We start from the raw sequence: 26,358 nt of genomic DNA, 5'->3' as shown, positions 1-26,358 counted from the left end.
GGGGTGTCAAAGCTGCAACATCGGCAATGCAATGTAAACAAGCTGAGGTCCGCAGTTGGTGCAATGAGGCACCATATTATAGAGAGGGCTCGCAAATAGCTTTCCTACCGCCTGAAGCTCACCCCTTGGATGGCCCAGTTGCCTCCAAGAAGATGCGCAGTTAGTCAGATGCTATTCAAACTCTTTCATGCAGTCTATGGATTTACATGTAGTTTCTTGGAATGCTAATGGTTTACAGACTTCTCGGGTAAAAGGTTCCCGTAAGCTTTTACTCAGAGTTATCGGGGAACACCCCCTAGCCCCCGTTCCGGCGTTCCGGGGGGGCAGTTCCCTTCCCGAACGTTTCGAAACGTCCCGAAACGTTTGACGTTCCGGGTGGCCAATGCAAACCGGAACGGGTGTTCCGGAACGTTCCGGAACGCCCCCGGAACGTTCCGGAATGCCCCTGGAACGGCCAACGGCTACAAACAAATTTGGCAAAAATTGAAAAAATTGAAGTAAATGTTTGGGCTTCTTTTTGAAGTGTGCAAGGCCTCAAGGACTCATAAAATGCACCCCCCTCCCCCTTTCTCTCCACAAGCTAATCCTCAAGGCTCAAGCTCTCTCCCTCTCACACTCTCAAGATCTCTCCCTCTCAAGACTCACTCTCTCAAGGCTCAAGGCTTCATGCCTTCCAGCTCTCTTCCTCTCCCTCCCACTCTCTCAAATATCTCCCTCTCCCTCTCACTCTCTCGAGTCTCTCTCTCTCTCTCTCTCTCTCTCTCTCTCTCATCATCATCATCATCTAGTCATAGCAAGGTTGAATGGTCTTCAAAACGAGTTTTTTGTGAGTATTACAATCAAAGCACTCTAATACTCCTTGTATTTAAACACAAGGAGCTAAAAAATGCACTATTTGGGTGTTTTTTATACCTCCCGTTCCGCGCCGTTCCCGTTCCGGACCCCTAGCCGTTCCCCCGTTCCGCAGGGATCTCGTCACCGTTCCGCGTTCCGCGTTCCGGGTAACTATGCTTTTACTTCGCAGAGATTTACACGCTCATGTAGTGGGCATTGTGGATATATTACTAGTACAGGAGCATAAGATTGCCACTCCCTTTGGCAATCTCATGCCCTCGGGCGCCCGCACTTTTTGGGAGCTTGCTCTGGGCCTTCATGGACAGAGTTGCGGTGTATGCATCTCAGTGGGGCCACGTTATTTGGCCTCAGTTCAGCAGCATGGCACCCTTGTCGCTGGCAGAGCAGTTTATGTTTCTATTCGGATTCGGGAATCTATCATTGGTTTTATGTCAGTCTATGCACCCACTACTCCTCGGGAGAGGGCTACTTTTTGGTCCTCTTTGGCTGCTGTTCTACCTGGTGTAGACTCTTGGGTTGTTGGAGGTGACTTCAACAACGTTGAGAGCGACTCTGATTGGCGAGCCATCACACCTCCAGTTCTATCATCCATTTCTCCCGATGAGCAGCTAGCTTGGGATCGATTTCTTCTAGCTATTCAAGGTGTTGACGCTTGGCACATACCCTCTTTTGGTCACCACCCTGCTACACTTCATTACTCTTGGGGGTTTCAGAGACAGCAGGGGAGATTATTAGAGCGACTTGATCGTTTTTACATTGCCCTTGGACAGCAGCTCTAGGCGGATTTACTACTATATGGAGAGGGACCAGCCTCTCGGATCATTTACCCATCTCATTGTTTATCTCCTGCACTAGATCCTCTGCACAGAGACGAGGCTGTCGCATCCCTGACAGTGTTCACTCCAGTATTGCAGCAGCAGATTTGTGACTTATGGTTCACGGATGCTGCTTATTTTGGACCCCCTTGAGAGTTCCTTGCTCATTGCATTACTCAGTCTAGTATTTACTTCCGTGATCAGACTGATATTATTCATCGTCAGTTGAGAGTACGCGAGTCTGATCTTCACATCCCTCTTGGTTCCACTCAACGCTTGCTTGAGGAGTGGCCTCAGGATGCTTATCTCGCTGCTAGACAGACAGAGCTCACAGAGGAGATTCGTCGCGTACAGGAGGCTAGGTCTGAGGTCACTCATCATGCTTCAATATCTCATTGGATAGCTAAAGTTGATCGAATGAATAAAGACTTCTTCGCTGCGCATAAAGAGCGCCCTCTTGGCACCACCCTTCGGACTTTGTGCGATGCTCAGGGGACACTACATATGCATCCTGATGTTATACTTGATATTCTGCAGATTATTTTGAGACAGTGTTCACAGCTGATGTATGCACTACTGAGGTTTTACTTGCCCGTGAGTAGATCTGGCATTACACGCGACACCGTTGTACAGACACTATGGCAGAGATCTTGTTGGCACCCTTCACACTTGCAGAGCTCCATGTTGCTATAGAGAGTCTTGATCCATCCTCCTGTCCAGGAGAGGATGGCCTCACTAGAGCTTTCTTTTTGACGTATTGGGATGTATTGCATATACCACTGCTTTGCGGTTGTCAGGACATCTTTGCATCAGGATATATGCATCCGGATCTTTGTGTTCAGGTCTCATATCTCTTATTCCGAAGGGGGGTGACACCACTCAGTTCAGACAGTGGAGACCTATTACCCTTCTCCCTTCGGTCTATAAGATATTAGCTTTACTGATCAGCCATCGCTTGCGGCCGTTCTTACCAGATATTATTCATCCTTCTCAGACAGGCTTTGTCATGGATCGATGCATCCTGGATAATATCTTCACTTTTTATGAGGCAGTAGATTGGGCCGGATCATCTTCAGAGCCTCTCGCTTTTTTCATCCTTGACTTCGAGAAAGCATACGATCGTGTTGAGTGGGACTTTCTCGAAGGATCTTTAGCTAGGATGGGTTTCCCTTCGAGATGGATCTCAGGCATTTCCGCTCTCTTCAGGACTGTCAGCAGTGCTATTACTATTGGTGGCCGTGTCAGTCGCAATTTTGAGCTTTCTCGATCTGTCCGTCAGGGATGTCCTCTAGCAGCATATCTGTATCCGTTTGTAGGAGAGACTATGTCTGACTTTCTTCGTGCTCAGAGTCATGCATTTCGTGGCTTGACCATGCCAGTACCTACAACTCTAGACCTTATCGATCAGGAGTTTGTTGATGACACTATGCTCATGTTATGCTATTTGCTAGCTGCTCTTGATGCCATGTGGGAGGCCCTAGAGGTTTTTTGCATTGCCAGTGGTGCACGCATTAACTGGCATAAATCCTATGGGTTACTGGTTGGCAGTGATGACATACGTACTTGGGGGGTAGTTGATGGTTTCACATGGCTGCAGCCGGGTCAGACATGCAGATATCTGGGCTTTCAGGTTGGATTTGATGTTACCTCACAACAGCAATTTGCACCCGTACTACAGTCTATTCGCAGGAAGCTATGCCATTGGTCTTCACGTCATCTGTCGTTGGCTGGCCGTGCATTGGTCGCCAACCAGGTCATTCTGGCTACAGTATGGTATATGGCTTCTTGTTGGATGTTACATTTTGGTGTGATAGCTCAGCTCCGCCGACTAGTGCAGAACTTTTTATGGAGTGGCATAGATGGGACTACTGGTACTCGTGCTCGAGTTCGTTGGTCCAGGATTATTTGTCCTAGGTCAGAGGGAGGCCTTGGCATTATTGATCCAGAGTTACAGAGCCACGCCCTTCTTACCAAGCTTATTGTTCGGGGTTTTTTTCTCGGCCAAGAACCTTGGAAGATGCTTCTTTAGGTCGCTCTTTGCGCAGTGACTCCACGACTTGGCACTAGAGATGGTCATACTTGGCATACATGGTATCGTTTTCTCTTTACGGATGCCCCCTTGTCCACCACCACCCTCTCACCCTTCATCCGATCGCTCCTTCAGATTTGGGTTTCCATGCGACGGGCTATCATACGCTCACCTCCCTCATGTTGTGAGGAGATTGAGCGCCAGCCGCTCATTTGGAATGCTGCAGTTCTTGATTCTTCGGTTAATCCACCCCCTCAGCTTGGAGAGAGGACTCACATTGATTGGGTTGCTTGGGACATTGGCCCTGCTGCCTCTATGCGGTTGTTTCATGAGACACGTATGCTGGATGCTAATTTTGTGGCAGAACATTATGACATTGGTCGCAGGGTGACAGTCATACTGCTTGAGATTGATTCCGCCGTTCCTTCACAGTGGGATGGAGTCATGAGAGGCACGGTTCAGATGCCTCCCCATTGTGGCTAGGAAGGCCTCTTTGCTTAGAGCACTCTCTTATTAGTTCGTTTAGACACCATGTTGTTCACAGTTGATACTGACTTGTCTCAGGGGATTCATGCTAGATTGACATATGATGCCACCTCTCCGCACCTGGTCTTCCTCGGCGCTCGGTGGGAGGCGCTTTCGCTGATGCTGCACTTTGGAGGCTTTGGGTGTGGGAGGGTCGTGACCTATCTCAGCTTTATTGGGACCGAGGAGAGTGGCATTGGCCTCACTCTGACCCCACCGGTGCACCTGTATCCTTCTTTGAGTACACTGTCAGGATTGGACGGTTAGCATTGATGAGACAGCAACCAGAGCAGCCCACTCGTATGCATTTTTGGTTACATTCAGGCCTCTCCCATGCCTATCTGCAGTAGTTTTGGTCCGCCATGTGGGATTTACATGCGGCTCATCGTATTTCTTTTTTCATGTGGATGATTGCATATGCGGGACTTCCAGTTGGGACTTGGCTAGCTACTATGGGTCATGATCTGTTATGTACTCGCTGTCCTTTGCGACTACTTGAGTCACCTGCACACTGTCTTTGGTCATGCTCAGCTTCCCATGTAGTGTGGCTTGCAGTTTGCTTTCTACTTAGCAGAGCAGGTGTTCAGCATGGATTTCTTACTTGGGGATCTTTCTCATGGTTGATGCCGATGCCCGGCCCGCATCTTTTCTACGAGGGCTCAGACACAAATCCAGCCTTTATGCTTACCTCGACTGGTTATCGACGAGGGACTTTGGCTATGCTACCAGAGATTGCTTGGTAGGGGGATTCTCAGACACGTGATGAAGTTTTTTCAGTCATCACTAGTATTACACTATGGAATGTTTGGAGAGCTCGTTGCCTCCACATTCTAAGTGCGGCTCCACAGCTCCTTTAGGATACCCGCACTTCCATTTGGCTGGACATCATTCACACCCTTATTTGGCAGTGGGATTCTTCCTCAGGTACATCTCGAGCAGCCGAGGCTCGCCGATTTGCCTTCCTTCGGCGTTGGGCCCGATTCCCACTCTTCTTCACACTTACAGGTGGCCAGATTACGTGGCATTATGCCCCTCCTCGGTGGTTTCTCCTCCACTCATCACACCGACCACATGAGATTGTTCTAGTCGAGTTGTCACTATAGTGGCTCTCCTCCTTACATTCAGCTTGTACACCCCACGTGATAGGTTATTTTGGCATTTGTTGGGGATTATATTGTACTCAGTAATATACAGCCTTGACTTTTTCCAAAAAGAGAGAGAGAGAGAGAGAGAGAGAGAGAGAGAGAGAGAGAGAGAGAGAGAGAGAGAGAGAGAGAGAGAGAGAGAAATGAAATGAAATGTTATATTAACGTCTTCAAAAGGCCAAAGTGACCTATGAGACCAGAAAGTTACAATGTGGTGGATCTGATACAAAGTCAGAGTAACAAGATGACAAAATGAGAGAGAGAGAGAGAGAGAGAGAGAGAGAGAGTTAGAGAGAGTTTTACAAGTGCAGAAACAACATGGTGAGCATGAATCAATTTTTTTTGAAGAAAGAGCAGCATTGGTTGCGAAATATCAAAAGTTATACGAACCGTTATATGAAAAGGTTTGTCCTTGTTTTTCACTACTGGGTTGCTTGAAAGTTTTTTGAAGTTCTCCATCAAACTGTTTTTTAAAGTTCTTCTTGTTAGTTGTTTTAGTGTGATATGTGGTCACATCTTTGCTTTTGATGCTGTGGCTTTGCTCTAACAGATTCTTGTGTTTTTACTGCCGTCATGTGTGGTGTTTTTCGTGTACTTAATGAAGACAATATGCTACATCATTGAAAGTGTCTAGGACAAATGCCATGTTAGATGGGTTTGTGTATGTAATGTTTGCAATGATGGGAAGCGTATCTCTCAAAAGTTCCTGGGTACAAGCTCTATAGGTTATGAAAGGCTTTGGGAATTCTGCTAGCTCAATATTTGTTGGATGCAAGGTCTATGGATTATGGAAGGTGGTTTTGGAAATAAAAGTTCCCTCCTGTTGTAAATACCTCTAAACATAAGAAGCTCGATAGTTCTAATACATGATAACCTTTAATAATCTTACCCCTTAATGTTCTTACAACATTTGTTGTCTATGTTTGTACATCAGGGGTTTCAGAAACCCCATCGTCTAAGTTAGGCTGCACTGTTTCTGTCGAGCGGGTACTCATGCACTTGCTGTTAAAGTGAACTTGGGCATGGTTTTAGAGAATCATTGGAGTAAACTTCTTCGACCCTGCTGATGTGAATTTCCACTAAACACATTTCAAAAACTTTAGAAATGTCAAAATACCGTTAACAACTCAACTATCAAGTAAAATACTTGTGGGGTTGTGTTAATTCAAGAGGTATGATAGTGCCAATTTTAGTTTATCATGTTTTCTAACACAGCTTACCTTGCTAAACACCTTTGAGTGGATTCTTGCTCTTTTAGTAAAATACAAGACTAGACTTGTCTACAACACAGTCTTCTCAATTGTTAGTACGTACGGAGTTGTGGATGGGTTATTGACTAACAGAATCTGAGTTGCAGCAGTGACAAATTGCTTTCACCACTTATTGTGAGGGAAAATTTCTCAGTCAGAGTAAAAAAACAGTAGTCAAAGTTGATTGTCAGTATATTATTGTTTGTACCTCTCAGTTCATAGAATTCAGGGTGGTATCTCAGAGAGACTGAAAATCATCTCAGAGAGACTGAAAATCTGTGTGTGGACTGTAATGTGGCTCACACATGAATGAAGATAACGAGCCAATTTTAATTCAAATGGCATAATTAATCAAGAGCAGTAGCGAGGTTTTTAGTGTCCTGAAAGCCAATAATGCATGAAAATTTTACTACATGTGTGTTGATGTAGATCACCTCTAATGAAAACAGAGCACTCCTCGAAGTTACGTTTTTTAGGTGGGATTAGCATATCTTTTTTGAGGAAAAGAACATGAATGTGTTTATCTTGTGTGTGCACATTTGCAGGCTGATTGTAAATTTGATGGCTTGAATTTTAATCCGTGTTTAATGTGTCGATTGTTAATTGCAGCGCAATGAGATTGTCAATGGGGTTGTTGATGTTGACTCTGCCACACCTGTAGCTGGTGAAACACCTACTGCAGGTGATACAAATGCTGTTGAAGGTATTGGTTTTAGTGGATGGCCTGTTGGGTTCGCTTGTCTTTCTCTGCAGACGAGCCGTAGGTGGTGTATAGGAACCATTTGTATGAAGTTGTCATTGATTTCATCTTCTTAGGTGCATTAAATGGTATGTCCATGGATTTTGTTGGGGATAGAGTGTCTTAGCCTGTCTAAGTATTTGAACACTGTGTATTCTGCATACAATGTTTATCTTTCTGGTGCTTATTTTGTTTCTTGGCTTAATGGGGCAGAGAAAGGCATTCCTGAGTTTTGGCTCACAGCTATGAAAACAAATGATGTTTTGAGTGATGAGGTGCCTTCCTGTACTTCCTTTTTTCTTTAGGTAGAATGCATGTTTGACTTGTGATCTGAGAATCAGGCTACTGCTTTCCAGATTACTAAGCGTGATGAAGGGCCCCTCAAGTATTTAAAAGACATACGAAGCTTTAATTTGGAGGATGAAAAAGGATTCAAACTTGAGTTTCATTTTGCAGAAAATCCTTACTTCAAGAATATTGTGGTAAGTAATAATCTGAATGTAAGTGGGGAGCCCAAGAAACCCACTTATTGGCTAGTTGCATTTCATGGTATAATTGTTTTGCGCCATGTTTGCTTTATGTTTATTCCTTGCAATTGTGGTTGCTTCATTTGCTCTTATTTCTGGCATCATGTTTATATTTTCCCTTTAACTTCATGAGGTTGATTGTATTCGGTCTGTTGTATTGTGAAGTAAGCTCCAATTTGGCGAGAAATTTTCAAAAGAGCTCTTTTGTGCACAGCAGGCTGGATTGAGTCAGCTACTGTACACAATCACCAGAAAAACCTCACTAAATCCTACCACAAAAGGTGCAGTCAAAATTCCTGTACACTACCGGTTGACTCTCTTGCATCAATGTCGCATACTGAAGAATGGATCTTCACTTTTGACTCTTATCTAGGGATGTCGACTGTGGGGCAGGCAGGGCTAACGGTGTGCTGTAATGATTAATATCGGGCTTGGATACCTTGAGGAGGGATGTGACATCTCGTTTCTAGGTTAGGCAATGAGTGAACTTTGTATCTGGACAGGATATGGAGGGAATAGTCCGATGAAGATGATACAAGCTCCTGTCTCTTTTTATCATTTCTCGACATGTTTTGTAAATAGAAGAGTTTGATGTCTCATCTTCACTAGTCTTGAGTATATAATAGCATATTCTTCTTCAAGGAGGAACAGGCTTGACATAATGTAACAAATTGCTGACTAAGCAGACTTTTGTTGAGGAGCTTGATTTTGATGATGTGGCAAAGAGCCTTCACTATCGTACGAGGTGGAGAGGAGATTTGCTGACTTGGCAGGTAGAGGTGGCAGTATATGCAGAGCAGGCAGACACACACACGCTTTTTGCATGGCAGGGGACATACCAGCCCTCTATGCATGACAGGTGGACACATGAGTCTTCCATCCTTGGCCAGAGGACGCACGGGCATTATTTGCATGGTAGGTGGACATGCGAGTCCTCCATGCATGGCAGGAGGATGCATAGGCATTATCTCCATTGAAAGTAAACACATGTGCCCTTCATGCATAGCAAGAGGACACCTACGGCCAACCAATGCGTACATGAGGCAAGTATGCACAAATGGAGGTTCAGGGGCTGCATGCTAAGGGATTGAGTTGTAGAAGGCATAACCAGCCAAGTGGCTTAGCTGCATGGGCAACCAATTGCCAAATGGCACTTTTATCTCAGATATTCAGCCACACCTATTCAAAGGTCTCAAGCACATGGATTGTAGGTTATGCTTTGGGGTGCCATATCTCCAGGAGAGGTTCATTGTATTTTGCTGAATGTTTAATACAATAAAGAAATACCGCCAGGGGTGCCTGTTGAGGGGTCAGTGCCCCTCTCACACATGAGAGGGGAACTGGGCCCCCCCTCTCTCTCTCTCTCTCTCTCTCTCTCTCTCTTTCATTCTACTTCATTCGCTCTATCGTTACAAATGGAGGTTCAGGGGCTGCATGCTAAGAAGGAATTGAGTTGAGGGCTGATTTGAGGCTTCATTGTGAACTACAATATGTGTGTGTGTGTGTGTGTGAGTAGTCGGTGCATGTTCACAACTTTAATGGAAAGCTTCTCCTCTGTCTTATGTCGCACGACGATTCTGCTCTTGTGCATCTTTCTCCCCTTTTCAATACATATTTGTGATGCCCAGCTCAAGGGTTTCTCATTTGTTATGTACGGTTGTGGGGATTCTATGCTTGATTGCTGAAGCAAGAGCCTGTTGCACAAGTACTGAATTAGCTAACGATTGATTCAAAGCAGGTACACGTGCTAACAAGCTGATTTAGAGAGATTTCTCGTGAGAAATCTCGTCTAAATCAAAGAAATCTCGTCTAAATCAAGGGGCAAGTAACCCTATAGGTGCGGGAGCTCGAGGGCTACCCAAAGGAGTGAACGACTTAGATTGGAGCACAAAACAGGGATTTTCAGCTTGCTGTAATTTTTGCAGGTTAAGGGTTTTGGTCAATTTTCATGCCTAAAACTCCCAGGAGCTTCAAGGAAGCTAGGGAATCATCAAACAGGTGTTTTGGTACAAATTAGAGGCCAAAAACAGAAAATTCAGCATGCTATAAACTCTTGCTAGGTTTATGAAAGTGCTCTAAAGTGCGTGGGAAATCACCGTTACTTTGGGTTATTGACCGTGATGACTTCTACTGCCATTATACTACCGAAATTGGGCTAGGGTAGGGAAGTTTCAGTTTCAGCCCAATAAAAGTGGGACAACTTGTAGAAGTTTATAGGTACTCTGAAGTTCAATAAGAATAAAGAAATACCGAAAGGGGTGCAGATCCTCTTGGGCCAGCAGGGTTCATTGTCTACTTGGGAGCACTCTAGCTACCAAGTTGTGAATTGTTTTAAAGTGGTGAAACTCAAGTCGCAAGTTCATTTGTAAAGTTACTTGGTGTCATAGTGCAGGGAAAGTTAGCTGATTTATGTACAGGTGAAAGCTAACGTTTACCTCCCTTTAGTGAGGCTATAGGCCGGTTTCAGATACATAGGCATAGAGAGAAACCACTTACACCTAGAGTAGACAACCACAACTTATAGACTTCTTCCAGAGGGCCACAACTCTACTGCCACTTGTCACACAGACACAGAGAGGGGTCACCACACAGCAGGCTGAGACAGTCAGAGCTAGGAGGTTCCCCTGAGCTCTAGGATACATAGCTCTGAGACTCCATTGCATGCAAATTGAGGACATCCATACTCACCACCGGACCTAGACGCAATTATACGTGCAACCCTTACACCACACCCATCCATGTACTAGATCGTACACCCCAAGTTTGACATAGGATGGAGCTAGTTAATGTGATGCACTTCAGGATTGTACTTCCCTGAGCATATGGCTGGGCACCGGTATCCCCTAGAGATATAGCCCCACTTGGCTTCTCATATACCATGTATCTTATATCCTAGCCTCTCGTGGATCACTCCCTCCCCCTTACCACAGGACTACATTTTTTTACTTTGTTTTTTTTGTACTTTCTTGATAGATTTGATTTTTCTCATAAGCTGACTTCAGCCTCTAATAGATGTAAAAGATCTCTCTCTCTCTCTCTCTCTCTCCTTTTTACACCGCTTGTGGGACCTCCCTAGAGACGGATATACCTACCTAGCACTTGAGTCCTCTCAACAATTAGCTTTGCAGGGAGACATCATGCTGGTATATGTAGATGACATCATGGTTTCAGGTACATGGGTTCAACATGGACATATTGCCCCCCTTCCTGTACTCATTAGATGCACCCTCTTTGACTCTTACACAATGCGAGATCACCAGGCTCATCCGCCAAGACTTATTCAGCTAGATACTAGGAGGACTTGGATATAGCCGGCTCAGGAGTTGGGCACGAAGATGGCTTTCTATAGAGAGCATCTTCTCTAGCTTACTGAGGATGGTTTTGTGACGAGGCTCAGATATATGGACACCCACTTATCTCATGGGATACGATGTGCTATTGGCCAGATACGCACATCTTCACATCAGCTTCGAATCAAGACTAGTAGATACAACGGAGTACAAGCAGAGGCCAAGATATGTCCCCTATGTCACATGGAGCCTGAGAGGCTGAGACAAGAGTTGCACTACACATGCCACTGCTCAATTGACTATGAGATACGAGGCGGCTTTCACTGCATGTTCAAGAGGGCTTTGGACCACTCTCTAGAGTCATGGGGATGAGGACCAAAGATGTCTGGGTCTGTTTTTGCTCGAGCTGCGCAAACACAAAGAGAGCCTAATGAGAGGAGAGGCTAGCCAGTCTCTAAAACGGATCACAAACTTCTCTAGAGTGGACACTGGGCAGCCAGAGGTGCAGCTACCTCCTCACACCAAAGGCAGGTTGATCAATCGAGCAACCGAGCTAGGGAGGTCTAGATGCCCACGACTACGCAGGACTACACAAGATCAACAGAGGCTGCATCAAAGGATTCGGATCACTCTGGCCCGACATGCACGACGCTCGGTGAGACTATTGCCATGGAGGAGATTGATGAGATCCCCCAGCGATCGATGATGGATCTCTTATGATTTAGCTCTTTTGAGGATTGTACATCTTGCTCATCTTGTATCAACTCACCCATTATATTCCCACACACCCACCCACATTGTGTTGTATTAGCCTCCAGTCACTACTTTCACCCCCACCCACCCCCCCCCCCCCCCCCCCCCCCCCCCCACTCATATCCTACACAGTTCCAGCTAGCTGCTTAGTTCACATCTAGCAGTTAAGATTTTAGTTTTTCACTTTACTTCATCTTATTTTTGTACCCATATATTGTATTAGATCCACCAAGATTATATCAGTTTGGTCTTAGGTCATTTTGGCCTTTTGAAGACGTTTAATATAACATTTCATTTCTCTCTCTCTCTCTCTCTCTCTCTCTCTCTCTCTCTCTCTCTCTCTCTCTCTCTCTCTCTCTTTGTGACTTTGTATCAGATCCACCACATTGTAACTTTCTGGTCTCATAGGTCACTTTGGCCTTTTGAAGACGTTATTATAACATTTCATTTTATTTCATTTCTCTCTCTCTCTCTCTCTCTCTCTCTCTCTCTCTCTCACACACACACACACACACACACACACACACACACACACACGCACACACACACATCTTCCAAACTCCATACTATCTAAGCAAACAGAGACTCTCATCTGCTTTGTGTGTCACAAAGTGATGACGTGGCATGACCACCTGGATAAATCCAAATGGAAATTGACAAACTAAAAGTTATAAGGTGTTTCAACCTATGGGGCCCCTTCCAATGGGGCCCAGGGGACACAAGGCACTAAAAAATAATGCTAGAAGCCCAGAAGGCGTAAGAGATGTTGATGTGGCAGGCTGTCTGTACAATCTTGCGATTTTTGTCGATTGTTGACATAGCAACGCACGGATTTTCGTGAATAGCGCAGGTTGGTGGGAGTGTTGGCTTTGGGCCTGGATGCTTTTAGAACTTGAAGCTTTTCATGTACTACTTTTGGAAGGCCATGGAGCTATAAAGTTGTAATTGGGGACGCTTTGTCTCTCAGATTTGCTTGGGAGCATTGAGCGAGAGGACCCTTGGACTTTGTACTTTGCTCAAGCATTAATATATAAAAATAAATACTGAAAGGGACGCTAGACTTTGGGTCCAATACTTCTGGGCACGGAACTAGGCCGGGCCGTGTCGCCTCTATTGAATTGTGATAAGATTGTGTGAAGTGGGTTTAAGTATTTTCTCGTGCGTCATGCCAAATTTCCGACTTGGGGTGTCAAAGTCTGTTACAATGGTATCAGAGCTTAGTTGATTTTCCTTCTATGCCTTCTACTGCGACACACATTGATTCAGGTGACGAATCTTGCAAGAATTAGACGAATTCACCTGACAACTGCGGGTTGGGTGAGAACACAGAAGATGCAAATGGATGACGGCCACCTTTTGACGACTCTAGGGCAGAGTGCAGCCATTCCCGGCCAGGGCATACGAATGAATGTAGATGCAGAGTCGAGCATGTTGATACCTGTGCTCAACAGATGCTCCAATATTCAATGGATCCTCAGTGTGCGAATTTTTGACCAGACATCTAGTTGACGCGGGGCATTCTCGATGGCGTACGGCTATCAACTCACCTCTGAACTCACCTTTGAAGAAAACACGTGTTCCGCAAGTGTATAAAGAAGATGAACTTGACGAAGTGCTAGAGAGACGAGTCAACTGACTCTAGAGGAAACCGATTAGACACAGTCGAGGAGTAGACTACCCTGGCTACTTGGATCACAAGTCTCCTTTTCCAAATGCACGAAAGTCAATGAAGCACGTATGCTCTGAGGGTGTTTTGAGTTCATCCTCATCCTCTTCGGATAGTTCTGATAGCTCTTCCTCCTGTTATTCCGGTGATGAGGACAAAAAGAGCAGAAAACGAAGAAAGACGCAAAAGACACGGCAAGAACAAGAAGAAGGCTAAGAAGAGCAGATCCAACCGAAGATCTCGAAAATCATTCATCCTCTTTTGAGAGTTCGAACCCTGATGAGCCAGATGTTTTTCTCTAAGAGGAAGGACTTCTACAGAGGCAACCAATATGACTTTCTCGAGGACAAGAGCAAGAAGACCAAAGGTTTTAAGGGAGGTCGATAAGCCTTGAAGTTTCACACTTTTTCGGGCTTTTGAGAATACTCATAAGGCCCTCGCCTTTATTCAACAATACAACATAGCTTATTTTGGAGGATGCTATTCAGAGCACTCCAAGGTCAGGGGGGCTGCATCTTATTTGAAAGGAAATGCACTGACATAGTGGTCCACCCTATTGTTGTGAAAGGAAGCTCCGTTGAAATGGCTAGAGTTCAAGCGACTTTTTACTTCTTCAAGGCTCATTCAGGAGTACGAACGTGATGTGGTTACTGCTTGGAATCATCTTGGATGACCAAAGAAGATACTTTAGAGATCTACTGCCAGAGATTTTGGGATACTTTCGTACTGGCCTCTTCTTTTAAATAAGCAACAGATTGAGCGATTTTGCTGCGGCCTACCCAAAGAGATACAAGATTACTGTTTACTGTAGAAGTCCGAGTCCATACAACAACTGATGGGACATGCTAAGCAAGGGTTTGCAATGCATGCGGGTACATTGACGTATCCAATGATCAACTCATGATAACAAGGACGAGACAAAATTTGAATAATGGTTTCAGAAGAAGAAGAAAGTTTTTGAAAAAGAAAGACACCTCCCGGGATAACAAACGAAGAGTGATTTGAGTACCTCAAAGAGGGGAAGTGTTTTGGATGTGGAGAGCATGGGCATGTGTTGGCACACTGCCCACACAAAGCACCCAGAGGACAAATAGAAAACAAGCCAGAAAGTTTCAGAGCAGTTGAAGAGCGCGGAAAGAAAGGAAAGATGAAAGCTGGACTGGTACTTCACTGTGGGGATCGACCTTGATTAGATAAACGAAAGCACTGAGCTTTGCCCAGCGTGGGGCAAAGCACGAGACCAAGAAGCCCTAAATTTCTTTGATGGAGGAGTGAAGGCCAACTTTATTTCACCCAAATTGGTGGCTCGACTTGGAATTACGCTCGAGGACATGAGGCCACAGGTTGAGGCTGTTCTAGCGGCACCCGGTCGAGATGTTGCCATTACACCTGTCATTGGCAAACTTTGGTTGCATTGTCAGGGGTATTTAGGGCTCGAGGACTTTTACATCATGTCGTTGGAAGGATGTGACGTCCTCCTAGATTCGAATCCCTTGCTTCCACAAGAACAACGCAATGGTCGAGTATATGGGAAGGAAGGCCATCTTGAAGAATGAGAAGGGCAAGGAGATTGTACTTGATGTAGAATTGAAGGGCGAGTCCGTCCCACTTGTATCGGCTTCGATTGTTTCCAAATTAATGAAATCCAGCCTATTTGTTTACTTGATCTTCTTGAAAGAACTGAATGATGAACAAAGGTCAAATATGTTTGATTTACGAATATTTGGTGATGCCATTTGGCCTCACAAATGCTCCGGCTACATTTAACCGCATGATAGATAGGACTTTCAAAGAGTATAGATCGTTTGTGGCCACTTTCTTTGACGACATCATCGTCTTCTCCAAGAGTGAGGCAGAGCACCGACACCATGTTCTACAGGTTTCTAGGCACTGCGGCAATATAAATGCGAAAAAGAGCGAGTTTTTCTTGCCAGAGATACACTTTCTGGAACACATCATCTCAATAGAAGGTGTGAAGATGGATCCGTTCATAGTTGAGACCATTCGTGATTGGCTCGATTTGAAGAATGTTCATGAAGTTTGAAGCTTTTTGGGTTTGCGCTCCTATTATCGGCAGTTTCATTTCCAGATCGTCCATCTTCAGGGACGATGAATTTAGTGCCAAAAGGTCAAGTTTGACATGCAGAAGGCACTAGGACTCCTACAGCCTTTACCCATACGCTCCCGTTGTCGGGAAAGCATTGCCATGGATTTTATTTTTGATCTTCTTAAGACTCAAAATGGGCATGATAGTATTTGCACAGTCATCGATTGCGTGTTGCTCCCCCAGCCCCCCACAGCGTTGCTTTTGTTGCTCCTCCTGCTCTTGCTGTTGCTCCACTGCAGCCCCACTCGCCTATAGCTGCTGTATTACTGATCGGCCTGCAACCTAGGTGCTGCCCCTGCCACCATCCCCCCTTGTTGCTGCTGCCTCTACACACACATTGCACCCCCCCCCCCCCCCCCCCCCCCCCCCCTCCCCGGCAGGTACAGCAGTAGCACCGCAGGTACAGCAGCAGCAGACAGTCCGCCCAAAATAAAAAAATCAGAAATTCAGGCCTTCAAACAATTGCAGAATTCAGGAAATTCAGTAACTGCAGAAATTCAAAATTGCATAATTGACAAATTGCAGAAATTACATAAAACGGGGTTTTTTGTCGCTTGGTCGTATTTTGCAGAAATTGCAGGAAATGCGCCGTGTATGCTCAGTGTGGAACATGTACGCATAATGTGGAAGCACCTGTGCGTGTAGGCCAATTTTTCCTCGTTTCTGACATTGATCAAACATGAGGAAGCAAAGTGATAAGGCCGACCCCTTAGAAGATGCAGTTCAAAGTGCAAAGAAGAAATGGTCGAAAACATTAACAATATCAACCGCCAACCATTAGGGACAATAAGAATGCTTCAGGTTCGTGTTTCGGCCCAAGAAAGCAAGATCGCGGCAATGGGAGGTCGGCTGACGGCCCAAGACTGAGAGATTGCATCACTCAAGAAGGAGCTCGCCAAGGCACGCTCCCGAAACACGCTTGAAGAAGGAGAATTGCAACCTTCAGTAATAGAAGAGCTCAACACAATCAAAGAACAAGTGCGAGCCATCAAAGAGGGGGAAAAGCAACCACAAAGAAATGACGACCTCTTGGGTGGACGTCATCACAAAGACTCAACAGAAGGTTGATGAGGTCGAGAAATGGATTGAGGTTGCCAAGAAGGGGAGAAGCAAGGAAACAACAACGTCCACCATAGTTACCAGGAACGGCAGTCGGAACGCTAAACGGGGAACGGGAACGCCCATGAATTTGCCATTCCTTGTTTAGAGCACTCACGTTCGTAACAGGAAACGGGGTTCGGAACGGGAAATGGGAACGCGGAACGGGGCACGGAGTCATGAAAACTGCCATTCCCTGTTACTATGACGTCCACACCCAGCATAATTAACCTGACACTAGAAGAGGAGCAAAGAAGGCGTGTGCGCTCTCTACATGTGAGAATTTGCGGCCTTAAAGACAAAGATAATGTGGACGAAGAGGTAAAAGAACTCATAGCTTTGATGGGGGTTCATGAGTCGATGCACTCAAGAGCATGGAGAGTGGGCAACAAGAAAAATGGAAGCAAGGGGGAAACCTCGAAAGAAAGGGCACTCATCCTTCGTTTTTCCTCCATGGAAGCATAGGACTTTTTGAAGAAGAGACCAACTCTTAAGAAAACGGGCATCTTTTTCGGGGATGATCTTACTCTCTCACAAATCGCTCATATGCAGGAGGGAATGCCGGAGATTAGAGCGGCAAGGGAAAAAGGTAAGATCGCTTTTCACCGAGATGGAAGAGTCGTGATATTGGAGCCACGCTCCACATGACGGTGTGAGACGTATGGGACCACACTCAAAGTTGCTATCTAGAATTGTAATGGATCTATGCGTCTTGATGTGGGTGCTTTTGAGGAGAGTTTTACTGGGCGAGACATCATCTTCTACTCCGAGACACATCAGGCCGCTGGGCAATCTATGCCTCACATTGATGGATACAGATGGAAGACAGTTTGTAGACAGGAGACATGATCAGAGCACAGAGGGCGGGGCTGAGGAGGAGTGGCAGTGTTATTCAGGGAGGAATTGCAACCATCGATACATATACCTCGTAGGGATGCGCAAGCTAGGTACATGTGGGTGAGATTGAGAGTAGAGACTGGTAGATATCTTTACATTGCCATTTGCTACTTTCCCTCGAGTACGTCAATACAATCCCCCTTCTCTATTTTGGATGATGACATATGGGAATTCTCTAGAGATGGCGACATAATCATCCTAGGGGACTTCAATGCTAGGACTGCCCATCATCAGACGGTATTATATGATACTTTAGAGGAGATGCTGAGAGAGATGGATATTGTTGAGACGGGCCTATCCAGAATATCAGAGGATGGGGAACATACTGAGTATGGACGGCACTTGATAGACATGGGGATTGCACATGGATTGGCCATCTTGAATGGCCTACAAAGCTTTCCCGATGCGGGAGGCTTCACATGCTTTGCACACAGACATGGAGCCAACATGGTCATGGCACAACCGAGCCTCATATCTAGTATACAGGATCTCACAGTTGGGCCTAGACCTGTTGGGTGGTAGTGGATCATGCTATTGTGTCGCTGACCATCTCTTTCCAATTAAATGTAGGACACATTCCACGGGTAGTAGCCCCTACTTGCTACATCTTCACGCGGGAGACGGATTCTGTATACATTGACGGGATTTACAGACGCCTATCCATTGAGGAGCCGGGGCGACCTGTGGAGGAGCTTACTATCATACTGACACAGACATTACATGATGCAGCAGCGGAGGCATATCCACACACACAGCCTGAGTAGAGACGCCGTTTTGGGAGCATGCCTCAGAACAACTGGTATGATGAGGAATGTCGTCAGACTAGAGCTAGACTTCAGAGGGAAGTGCTTTTGGGGGACATCACACACAGACATTCACAGATTGACTTCCAACGCCTAGTGCGGCGAAAGAAGAGGGCATTTTTGGCTCGACTAGAGTAGGATCTATACCAGCTATTCTTGAGTCAGGACTCGCGTGAGGCATGGAGGCTCTTTCATGAGCAGTCTCCCCCCTGCCATTACCTCTACAGAGACCTGGGGTCAGTACGCATCATCTTTGTATATAGTTTCTGGACAGAAGCCCCTTCCCGACCCCCCCCGATCCATGCCCACACACATGTGCTTGTTTCACCGTTGAGATAGTGAAGAAGGCCATTGACAGGATGAGGAATGGGAGAGCATATGATCATGATGGCTTAGTGGCTGAGTATTTCATGCATGCCAAAGATCTACTAGCAGAGCTTCTAGCAGTTATGTTTAACCGTGCCATGTGAGAGGGCTTGCCTGGTACTTGGAGCCCGTTTACGATCGTACCTATCTTCAAGTCAGGAGACTCTATGGAGCCTCGAAATTATCGAACTATCATGATGGGACACACATTGGCACAGTTGTACGCATCCATTCTTGAGCAGCAGCTGAGTAGATAGTCAGGGAGGGAGGGAATGCGTGCTGTTGGGTAGGTAGGGTTCAGGAGAGGTTTTTCTACTCTTGACCATATTTTGACACTCAGGGCCATCATGAAGGAAGGAAGATCCCGTGGGAGACGGATCTATTGTAGCTTTGTGGACTTTCGCAAAGCATTTGACAGCGTACCCAGAGCTAGATTGACGCGCAGATTACAGGAGATGGGAGTACCCACAGAGCTCATTTGGGGGATCATGGCACTATACAAATCAGTAGCAGGGCATGTACACAGCTCATAGGGTCTATCTACACCGGTTCACTCCACTATTGGGGTGAAGCAAGGATGCCCGCTCTCTCCTACTCTATTTGATATGTATGCGGATGAGGTTTCTAACTACATTGAGAGAGATGGTGATAGAGGTGCACCGTAGACAGGGACATGGATTCCGCTATTGTTATATGCTAATGATATTGTGTTGATCTCCGACTCTCCGGAGGGGATGCAACATCACTTGGATGCTTTGCATAGGTTTGCCCATGAGAGTGGCTTGTCTGTCAACCTTGGTAAAACCAAAGTCATGGTATTTAATACCACCCCACAGTGGATCAGGAGGTCAGTGCCCGCATTCACATATGGCCAGGAGACAGTGGAATATATAGATGCTTACACTTACCTTGGAGTGGTTTTTAGAGGACCAACATTTTCTTTGAGAAGAGTAGCAGAGACTAGATTGACCAGAGCCCATTCGGCATTGGGGAAATTGGAGAGGATGCGTTCACAGGTTCAGTTTCAGGAGCCTCGGATGAAGGTCTGGCTCTTTGACACTTTGGTGGCTTCTGTACTGCTCTATGGAGCTGAGATATGGGGGCCTTCATTGGATCATCACAGGAGAACAGGTCGTATTGATGGATGGGGGGACATGGAGAAGCCTTTGGTCTTTATGATCTCGCGGCTCATTAGAGCCAAGGCTTCAGTACTATGTGCCATTATTTGAGCAGAGCTAGCTGCCCCCCCACTAGTAGTTGAGGCGCTCACCAGATTTGTTTCCTTCCTACACCGCTTGTGGGAACTTCCCAGAGATAGATACGCCCACCTTGCACTTCAGTCCTCTCGACAGTTAGCTAGGCAGGGAGAAACAGCATGTTGGTATGGGGAGATGACATCATGGTTCCAGGCACATGGATTCAGTATAGACAGATTGCCCCCCTTCCAGTACTCATTGGATGCACCCTCTCCGACTCTTACACAGTCCGAGACCACCGGGCTCATCCACATGGACACCCACATGTCTCATGGGATACGATGTGCCATTGGCCAGATACGCACATCCTCACACCAATTGCGGATCGAGAATGGGAGATACAGCGGAGTGCCAGTAGAGGCCAGGACATGCACCCTATGTGACATGGTGCTTGAGACAAAGTTACACTACACATGCCATTGCCTCGTCTACTACGAGATATGAGGCCGCTTCCATTGCTTGTTCAGAGAGGGCTTTGGACCACTCTCCAGAGTCATGAGGTACGAGGATCAGAGATGCTTGGGTTTGTTCCTGCTCGAGTTGCGTAGACACAGAGAGCATGATGAGAGGAGAGGCTAGCCAGTCTCAGAGAGACATCACGGCTTCTTTAGAGCAGACACTGGACACCCAGAGGAGCTACTACCACAGCAGATCTTGTTGCCTCACACCAGAGGCACATTGATCGATCGAGCGACTGAGCTGGGGATATCCAGACGCCCACGACTGCGGAGGACTACACAGCATCAACGGAGGCTAGATCAGAGGATTCAGATCAGTTTGGCCCGACATGCACGACGTCCGGTCAGACTGCTGTCCATGGAGGAGATTGATGAGATCCGCTAGCGACCGATGCTGGATTTCTTGTGACTTGTGATTTAGCTATCCCAGCTAGCTGCTTATAGTTCACACCTACCAGTTTAGGATCCCATAGTACTTTTATTTTATCATTTTATCATTTTGTCATTTCATTTTGTTACTCTTGACTTTGTATCAGATTCACCACATTGTAACGCTTTGGTCTCATAGGTCATTTTGGCCTTTTGAAGACGTTAATATAACATTTCATTTCATTTCATTTCATCTCTCTCTCTGTGTGTGTGTGTGTGTGTGTGTGTGTGTGTGTGTGTGTATTGTGCTGAAAGTTCAAGGTTTTCTGTCTGTCATTACTTGGCTAGTAACTCAAGCCGGTTACACATGATAGATGATGGCTATTTGTGTTGTTTACATGTGTGTGGTCAGCATTTCAAGCAGTTAAATGCGTTACATGTTTGCAGTTGACAAAGGTGTACCACATGGCTGAAGAAGAAGATCCTATCCTAGAGCGTGCAACAGGGTAAGTTGTTGTATACTAGTCCGCTTTCTACTGGAGGAACTTACCTCAAGATCGGTCTGTGTGTACAGGACTGAAATTGAATGGCATCCGGGAAAGAATGTGACCCAGAAAGTTTTGCAGAAAAAGCCCAAAAAGGGATCCAAAAATGCGAAGCCTGTGACGAAGGTCGAAGATTGTGAAAGTTTTTTTAATTTTTTTGACCCACCAAAGGTACCAGAGGACGATGAGGATTTGGATGAAGAATCGGTACAATCATCAACTCAAAAGTTTCTTGGTTAACTCGGCTTTTGGGGCCCGTTTGTCTACGGATTTAAATTTTATTGCTTCTTTATTCCAGGCAGAACGCTTGCAGGATCTAATGGAACAGGATTATGATATAGGGTGTGTTGCAAGACTGGATATCTTGTTTCAATCGGCCGTGATTTGTGATGTGGCTGCTTACTGTTTCAACCTTGTGGATGTGTAGGACGACGATAAAAGACAAAATCATCCCGCATGCAGTGTCCTGGTTTACAGGAGAAGCATTGCAAGGGGATGAATTTGAGGAAGGTGAAGACGAGGACGTAGAGGATGAAGATGAAGCTGAAGAGGAAGATGAAGAGGATGAAGAAGATGAGGACGAGGAAGAAGATGACGACGAAGAGGAGGAACAGAAAACCAACAAGGTAAGATAAGCAAGTCCAATTATTATGTTAAAATTCATATTCAAAAGAGCAGGTATGATTGTGAGCCTGTGCTGTGATGTTGCAGAAGCCTGCTTCCAAATCAAAGGTAAAAATGGCTGCTCGCAGCCAAAAAAATTGAGTTATTACATCCCGGAGAGTATGAATCTAAATATGATGGTCTCTGGTGCACAGTCAAAGAAACCCTCATCAGCGCAGCCCAAGGGAGAGCAGCCTCCAGAATGCAAACAACAGTAAGATGAGCACGGAGTCTTTTGTATTAAGATCACATGGAAGCCTGGCCTCTCCTGTTTGAAGTATCTTGGTAGTGATTTTATTCCTCAGGGCTTGAGTGTTTCTAGTTCTGAAGCCGGCTTGTTCTTTTTACCGCGTCAACCTACAAGATTACAAGAGGTGAGAGCATTTCTATTTCGAGCTTGGAGGAAATATATGCCTTCTCTTACCTTTGTCTAGAACATATGCTTTTGTAAGACTGTAAACAGGTGCTTTCTTCGCTTCAAATTAGCTCCTTAGGATACTTTGAGCCACACAAAGCTTTTTACCTTTGTAGAGTGTGGTTAGGAATTGGAGTGAGACAATCTCTCTCAGATGTCTTCACATGGCTATACGTGAACATCAGGTTTTCTATGAAACTCACAAATTTTTTGGTGTGCCTAGCACTCGTTGATTGTGACAGAATCATGATTTGCTGCAACTCACATCAGCCTTGAACTTAGTGAAAATTATTTCTAATTAATTATCTGTGCTTCATAAGAGTTGTTGCACCATTGAATGCTCTGATCATATGCACAATGAAGTTGTTCGTAAAACGGGTGACCATGTAGAAAACTGACTGTGGCATGAGCCACATAACTATAACTCCGGATCTATAGCTGGAATGTTACATGTTTTCGTGGTCAATGGTTAAGAATGATAAGGGCTATGGACTCTAATTTCCTTGCATTGGTATCAGATTTTGACAGACTGCCATGTTACAACTTATCAGGGAATGTTGCTGTTCTTGGTGAATCATAGTGAAGGGCTCAGGGATTTCATTCGAAGTGCTCGTTAGAGTGTGCATGCATTGGTACCAAAAGTTGTGATACTGCTTTGTCACAGAGGCTTCCTTGCATTGGTATCAAAATTTGGGATACTGGGAATCTTGCATGTTTACAGAGGTTTCCTTGCATTGGTATCAAAATGGTAGCAGTGGAGTTAAGAATGTGCAAAAAGCCTAGTTTAGTGTGCAGCATTTAGTTATGTTCATCAAGACGGCAACATCACTAGGATTTATTGCTCAGATAAAAACCTTTTCAATATAAGAGAATTAATGATGAACTATTTATAGTGATGCCCTCTCCAGGAGAGAGCAGGTGTTCGTGTTGTGTGAATTTTGAAATGCCCCGGGAAAAGTACGTTTTTTGCCTTGACTTTATTGAAAACTTTGAAATGCCCCGAGGAAACTACATTTTTTGTTGCTTGTAGTTATCGAACACACGATCTACCATGTGTGTTGTGTGTGTGTGTGTGTGTGTGTGAGAGAGAGAGAGAGAGAGAGAGAGAGAGAGAGAGAGAGAGAGAGAGAGAGATGTTATTTTAACTTCTTCGAAAGGCCAAAATGACCTATGAGACCAAAAAAGTTTGGTGAAGGTGAATCTGATAACATGTCTGAGTATGGGAAATACAAAGTTACGAAGAACTAACACTAAAACACTAAGGAGCAGTTGATTCGGGATTGAGACGAGATGGGGGGAGGGGGGGGAGTTGGTGGGTTAAGATGAAATCTCTTGTCGGTCGTTGTCGGATTTCATCAACCTCCTCCATGGTCAATACTCTGGTTGGGCGTCTTGCTTGTCGAGCTAGAGTGATCTGTATCTTGTGTTGCAGCCTTTGTCAGTGGTGGGAGACCCCTCGAGGTCGTGGGCGTTTGGATTTGCATAGAGAGAGAGAGAGAGAGAGAGAGAGAGAGAGAGAGAGAGAGAGAGAGAGAGAGAACAAAATTTTAACGTCGTAGGAAAGTATCCCAAGAGACCTTAGAGTTGAACTCAAGAGAGAGAGAGAGAGAGAGAGAGAGAGAGAGAGAGAGAGAGAGAGAGATTTAATAAAATGAAATGTTATATTAATGTTTTTAAACTGCCAAAGTGACCTATGAGACCAGAACATTACAATGTGGTGGATCTGATACAAAGTTCAAAGTGACGAAATAAAAATACTATGGAATCCTAAATTGGTAGGTGTGAACTAAGCAGCTAGTTGGGATAGCTAAATTACAAGAGATCCAACATCCGTCGTCGGTGGATCTCATGAATCTCTTCCGTGGTCAATAGTTTGATCGAGTGTCGTGCATGTCGGGCCAAAGTGATCCGAATCCTTTGATGTGGCCTTTGTTGATGCTGTGTAGTCCTTCGTAGTGGTGGGCGTTTGGATCTCCCTAGCTCAGTCGTTTGGTCGGTCAGTGTGCCTTTGGTGTGAGGTGACAAGCTCTGTTGTGGTAGTAGCTCCTTCGGATGTCCAATGTCTACTCTAAAGAAGTTTGTGATGTGTCTTTGAGATTGGCTAGCCTCTCCTCTCATTAGGCTCTCTCTGTGTCTGTGCAGCTTGAGTAGAAACAAACCTAGGCATCTCTGATCCTCGTACTTCATGACTTTGGAGAGGTCCAAAGTCATGAGGTATGAAGCTCGAGCAAAAACAAACCCAAGCATCTCTGATCCTCGTATCTCATGACTAAGTCCTCTTTGAACAAGCAGTGGAAGCGGCCTCGTGTCTCGTAGTAGACGGGGCAGTGGCATGTGTAGTGCATCTCTCACAGGCTCCATGTCACGCAGGGGGAATGTCTTGGCCACTTTTGGTACTCCGTTGTATCTCCCAGTCGTGATCCGCAGCGGTTGGTGTGAAGATGTGCGTACTTGGCCAATAGCACATAGTATCCCATGAGACAAGTGGGTGTCCATGTATCTGGGCCTTGTCACAAAGCTGTCCTCCGTAAGCTAGAGAAGATGCTCTCTATAGAAAGCCATCGTCGTGCCTAGCTCCTGTGTTGGCTATATCCATATCCTCCTGGTTGTTGGGTTAAAGGCTCAAATGGCTCCCTTTAATGTACATTTCAAAGGTTACTAACCTTTGGCCAAGTTCAAGTTCACATTGAACTTGGCCTGAATTTGAACTTGGCCACTAACTTATTAAATTGGTCCTCAGGATGCACCACAAATGGGTGAAAATGTAGATGATCCAGTGGTGTTTGAGCCAGATGATGTTGGGCAGCAAATTGAGGCAACAAATTGAGGTTCCTGAAGGGCATTTGCAGCCATGAAACAATGCTGAAAATGATGTACAACAGTCCATTGTTGATGATTTTGTAGTGCCACCTGATGTAAACCCATTGCCGGATAATGTGGATCATTGGGTGAGGCGGTCTACTCGTCAAAGACGGCTTATGAGTCGATATGATCCATCTTTGCATTACATTATGTTGACAGATGAGGGAGAGCCTCTTACGTATAGAGAGGCAAAGACATGTGAGCACAACGGCAAGTGGGAGCTTGCTATGCAGAAAGAGATTAAAGCTTTGCATGCTAATCATAATTGGGATTTGGTTGAATTGCCCAAAGGAAGGAAGGCTATTCCTAACAAATGGGTGTATAAAATGAAGACTGTTGATGCAAAACCCAAGTATAAGGCAAGGCTTGTTGCAAAAGGATATGTTCAAATCAAGGGCATAGACTTTCAGGAAGTGTTCTCTCTTGTTGTGAAGATGACCACTTTGCGTCTATTGTTTGCCATTGTAGTTGCTCTTGATTTGGAAATGGACCAAATGGATGTACATACTGCTTTCTTGCATGGTGATGTGGAAGAAGAGCTTTACATGAAGCAACCCGAGGGTTTTGTTATCCCTAGCAAGGAACATTTAGTATGTATGCTCAATAGAAGCTTGTATGGGCTGAAACAATCATGTAGACAGTGGTACAAGAAGTTTGATCGCTTCATGCTTACACATGGTTACAAAAGAAGCCATGCAGACCATTGTTTGTATACCAAATGTGATGAGGATGATAGTCCTATTATTCTTGTGCTCTATGTAGACGATATGTTTGTAGCTGCATAGAAAAGAAGCATTGTTGATGCTCTTAAAGGGCAACTGAAATCTGCGTTTTCAATGAAAGACCTTGGGGCAGCTGAACATATACTTGGAGTGCGTGTTACACGGCAAAGAGACAAGCGCCTATTGTATTTGTCGCAAGAAAA

At 45.3% G+C, this 26,358-nt stretch overlaps 1 protein-coding gene across 4 annotated transcripts in view; it reads left to right on the top strand.

Moving 5' to 3' along the window:
• Positions 1 to 22,892, top strand: part of LOC147436769 (nucleosome assembly protein 1;4-like) — a 71,467-nt gene extending 48,575 nt beyond the window's left edge. Inside the window, exons 4-14 of one of the 4 annotated variants that reach the window (XM_086486195.1) lie at positions 5,681 to 5,773; positions 7,229 to 7,301; positions 7,572 to 7,633; positions 7,715 to 7,840; positions 21,396 to 21,454; positions 21,523 to 21,700; positions 21,792 to 21,835; positions 21,921 to 22,119; positions 22,205 to 22,225; positions 22,312 to 22,370; positions 22,462 to 22,892. In XM_086486195.1, coding sequence (XP_086342321.1) covers positions 5,681 to 5,773; positions 7,229 to 7,301; positions 7,572 to 7,633; positions 7,715 to 7,840; positions 21,396 to 21,454; positions 21,523 to 21,700; positions 21,792 to 21,835; positions 21,921 to 22,119; positions 22,205 to 22,225; positions 22,312 to 22,370; positions 22,462 to 22,468 — 921 coding nt within the window. In that variant the 3' untranslated portion in view covers positions 22,469 to 22,892. Of the gene's footprint in view, positions 1 to 5,680; positions 5,774 to 7,228; positions 7,323 to 7,571; positions 7,634 to 7,714; positions 7,841 to 21,395; positions 21,455 to 21,522; positions 21,701 to 21,791; positions 21,836 to 21,920; positions 22,120 to 22,204; positions 22,226 to 22,311 lie in introns of all 4 variants that reach the window. The other 3 variants (XM_086486193.1, XM_086486196.1, XM_086486194.1) reach the window with 3 other exon arrangements.
• Positions 22,893 to 26,358: the final 3,466 nt, after the last annotated feature.

This window comes from Adiantum capillus-veneris, chromosome 17 (genome assembly GCF_014529385.1).
Source record: "Adiantum capillus-veneris isolate H3 chromosome 17, ASM1452938v2, whole genome shotgun sequence".
Lineage (NCBI taxonomy): Eukaryota > Viridiplantae > Streptophyta > Polypodiopsida > Polypodiales > Pteridaceae > Adiantum > Adiantum capillus-veneris.
This window is presented reverse-complemented; position numbering and strand designations above follow the sequence as displayed.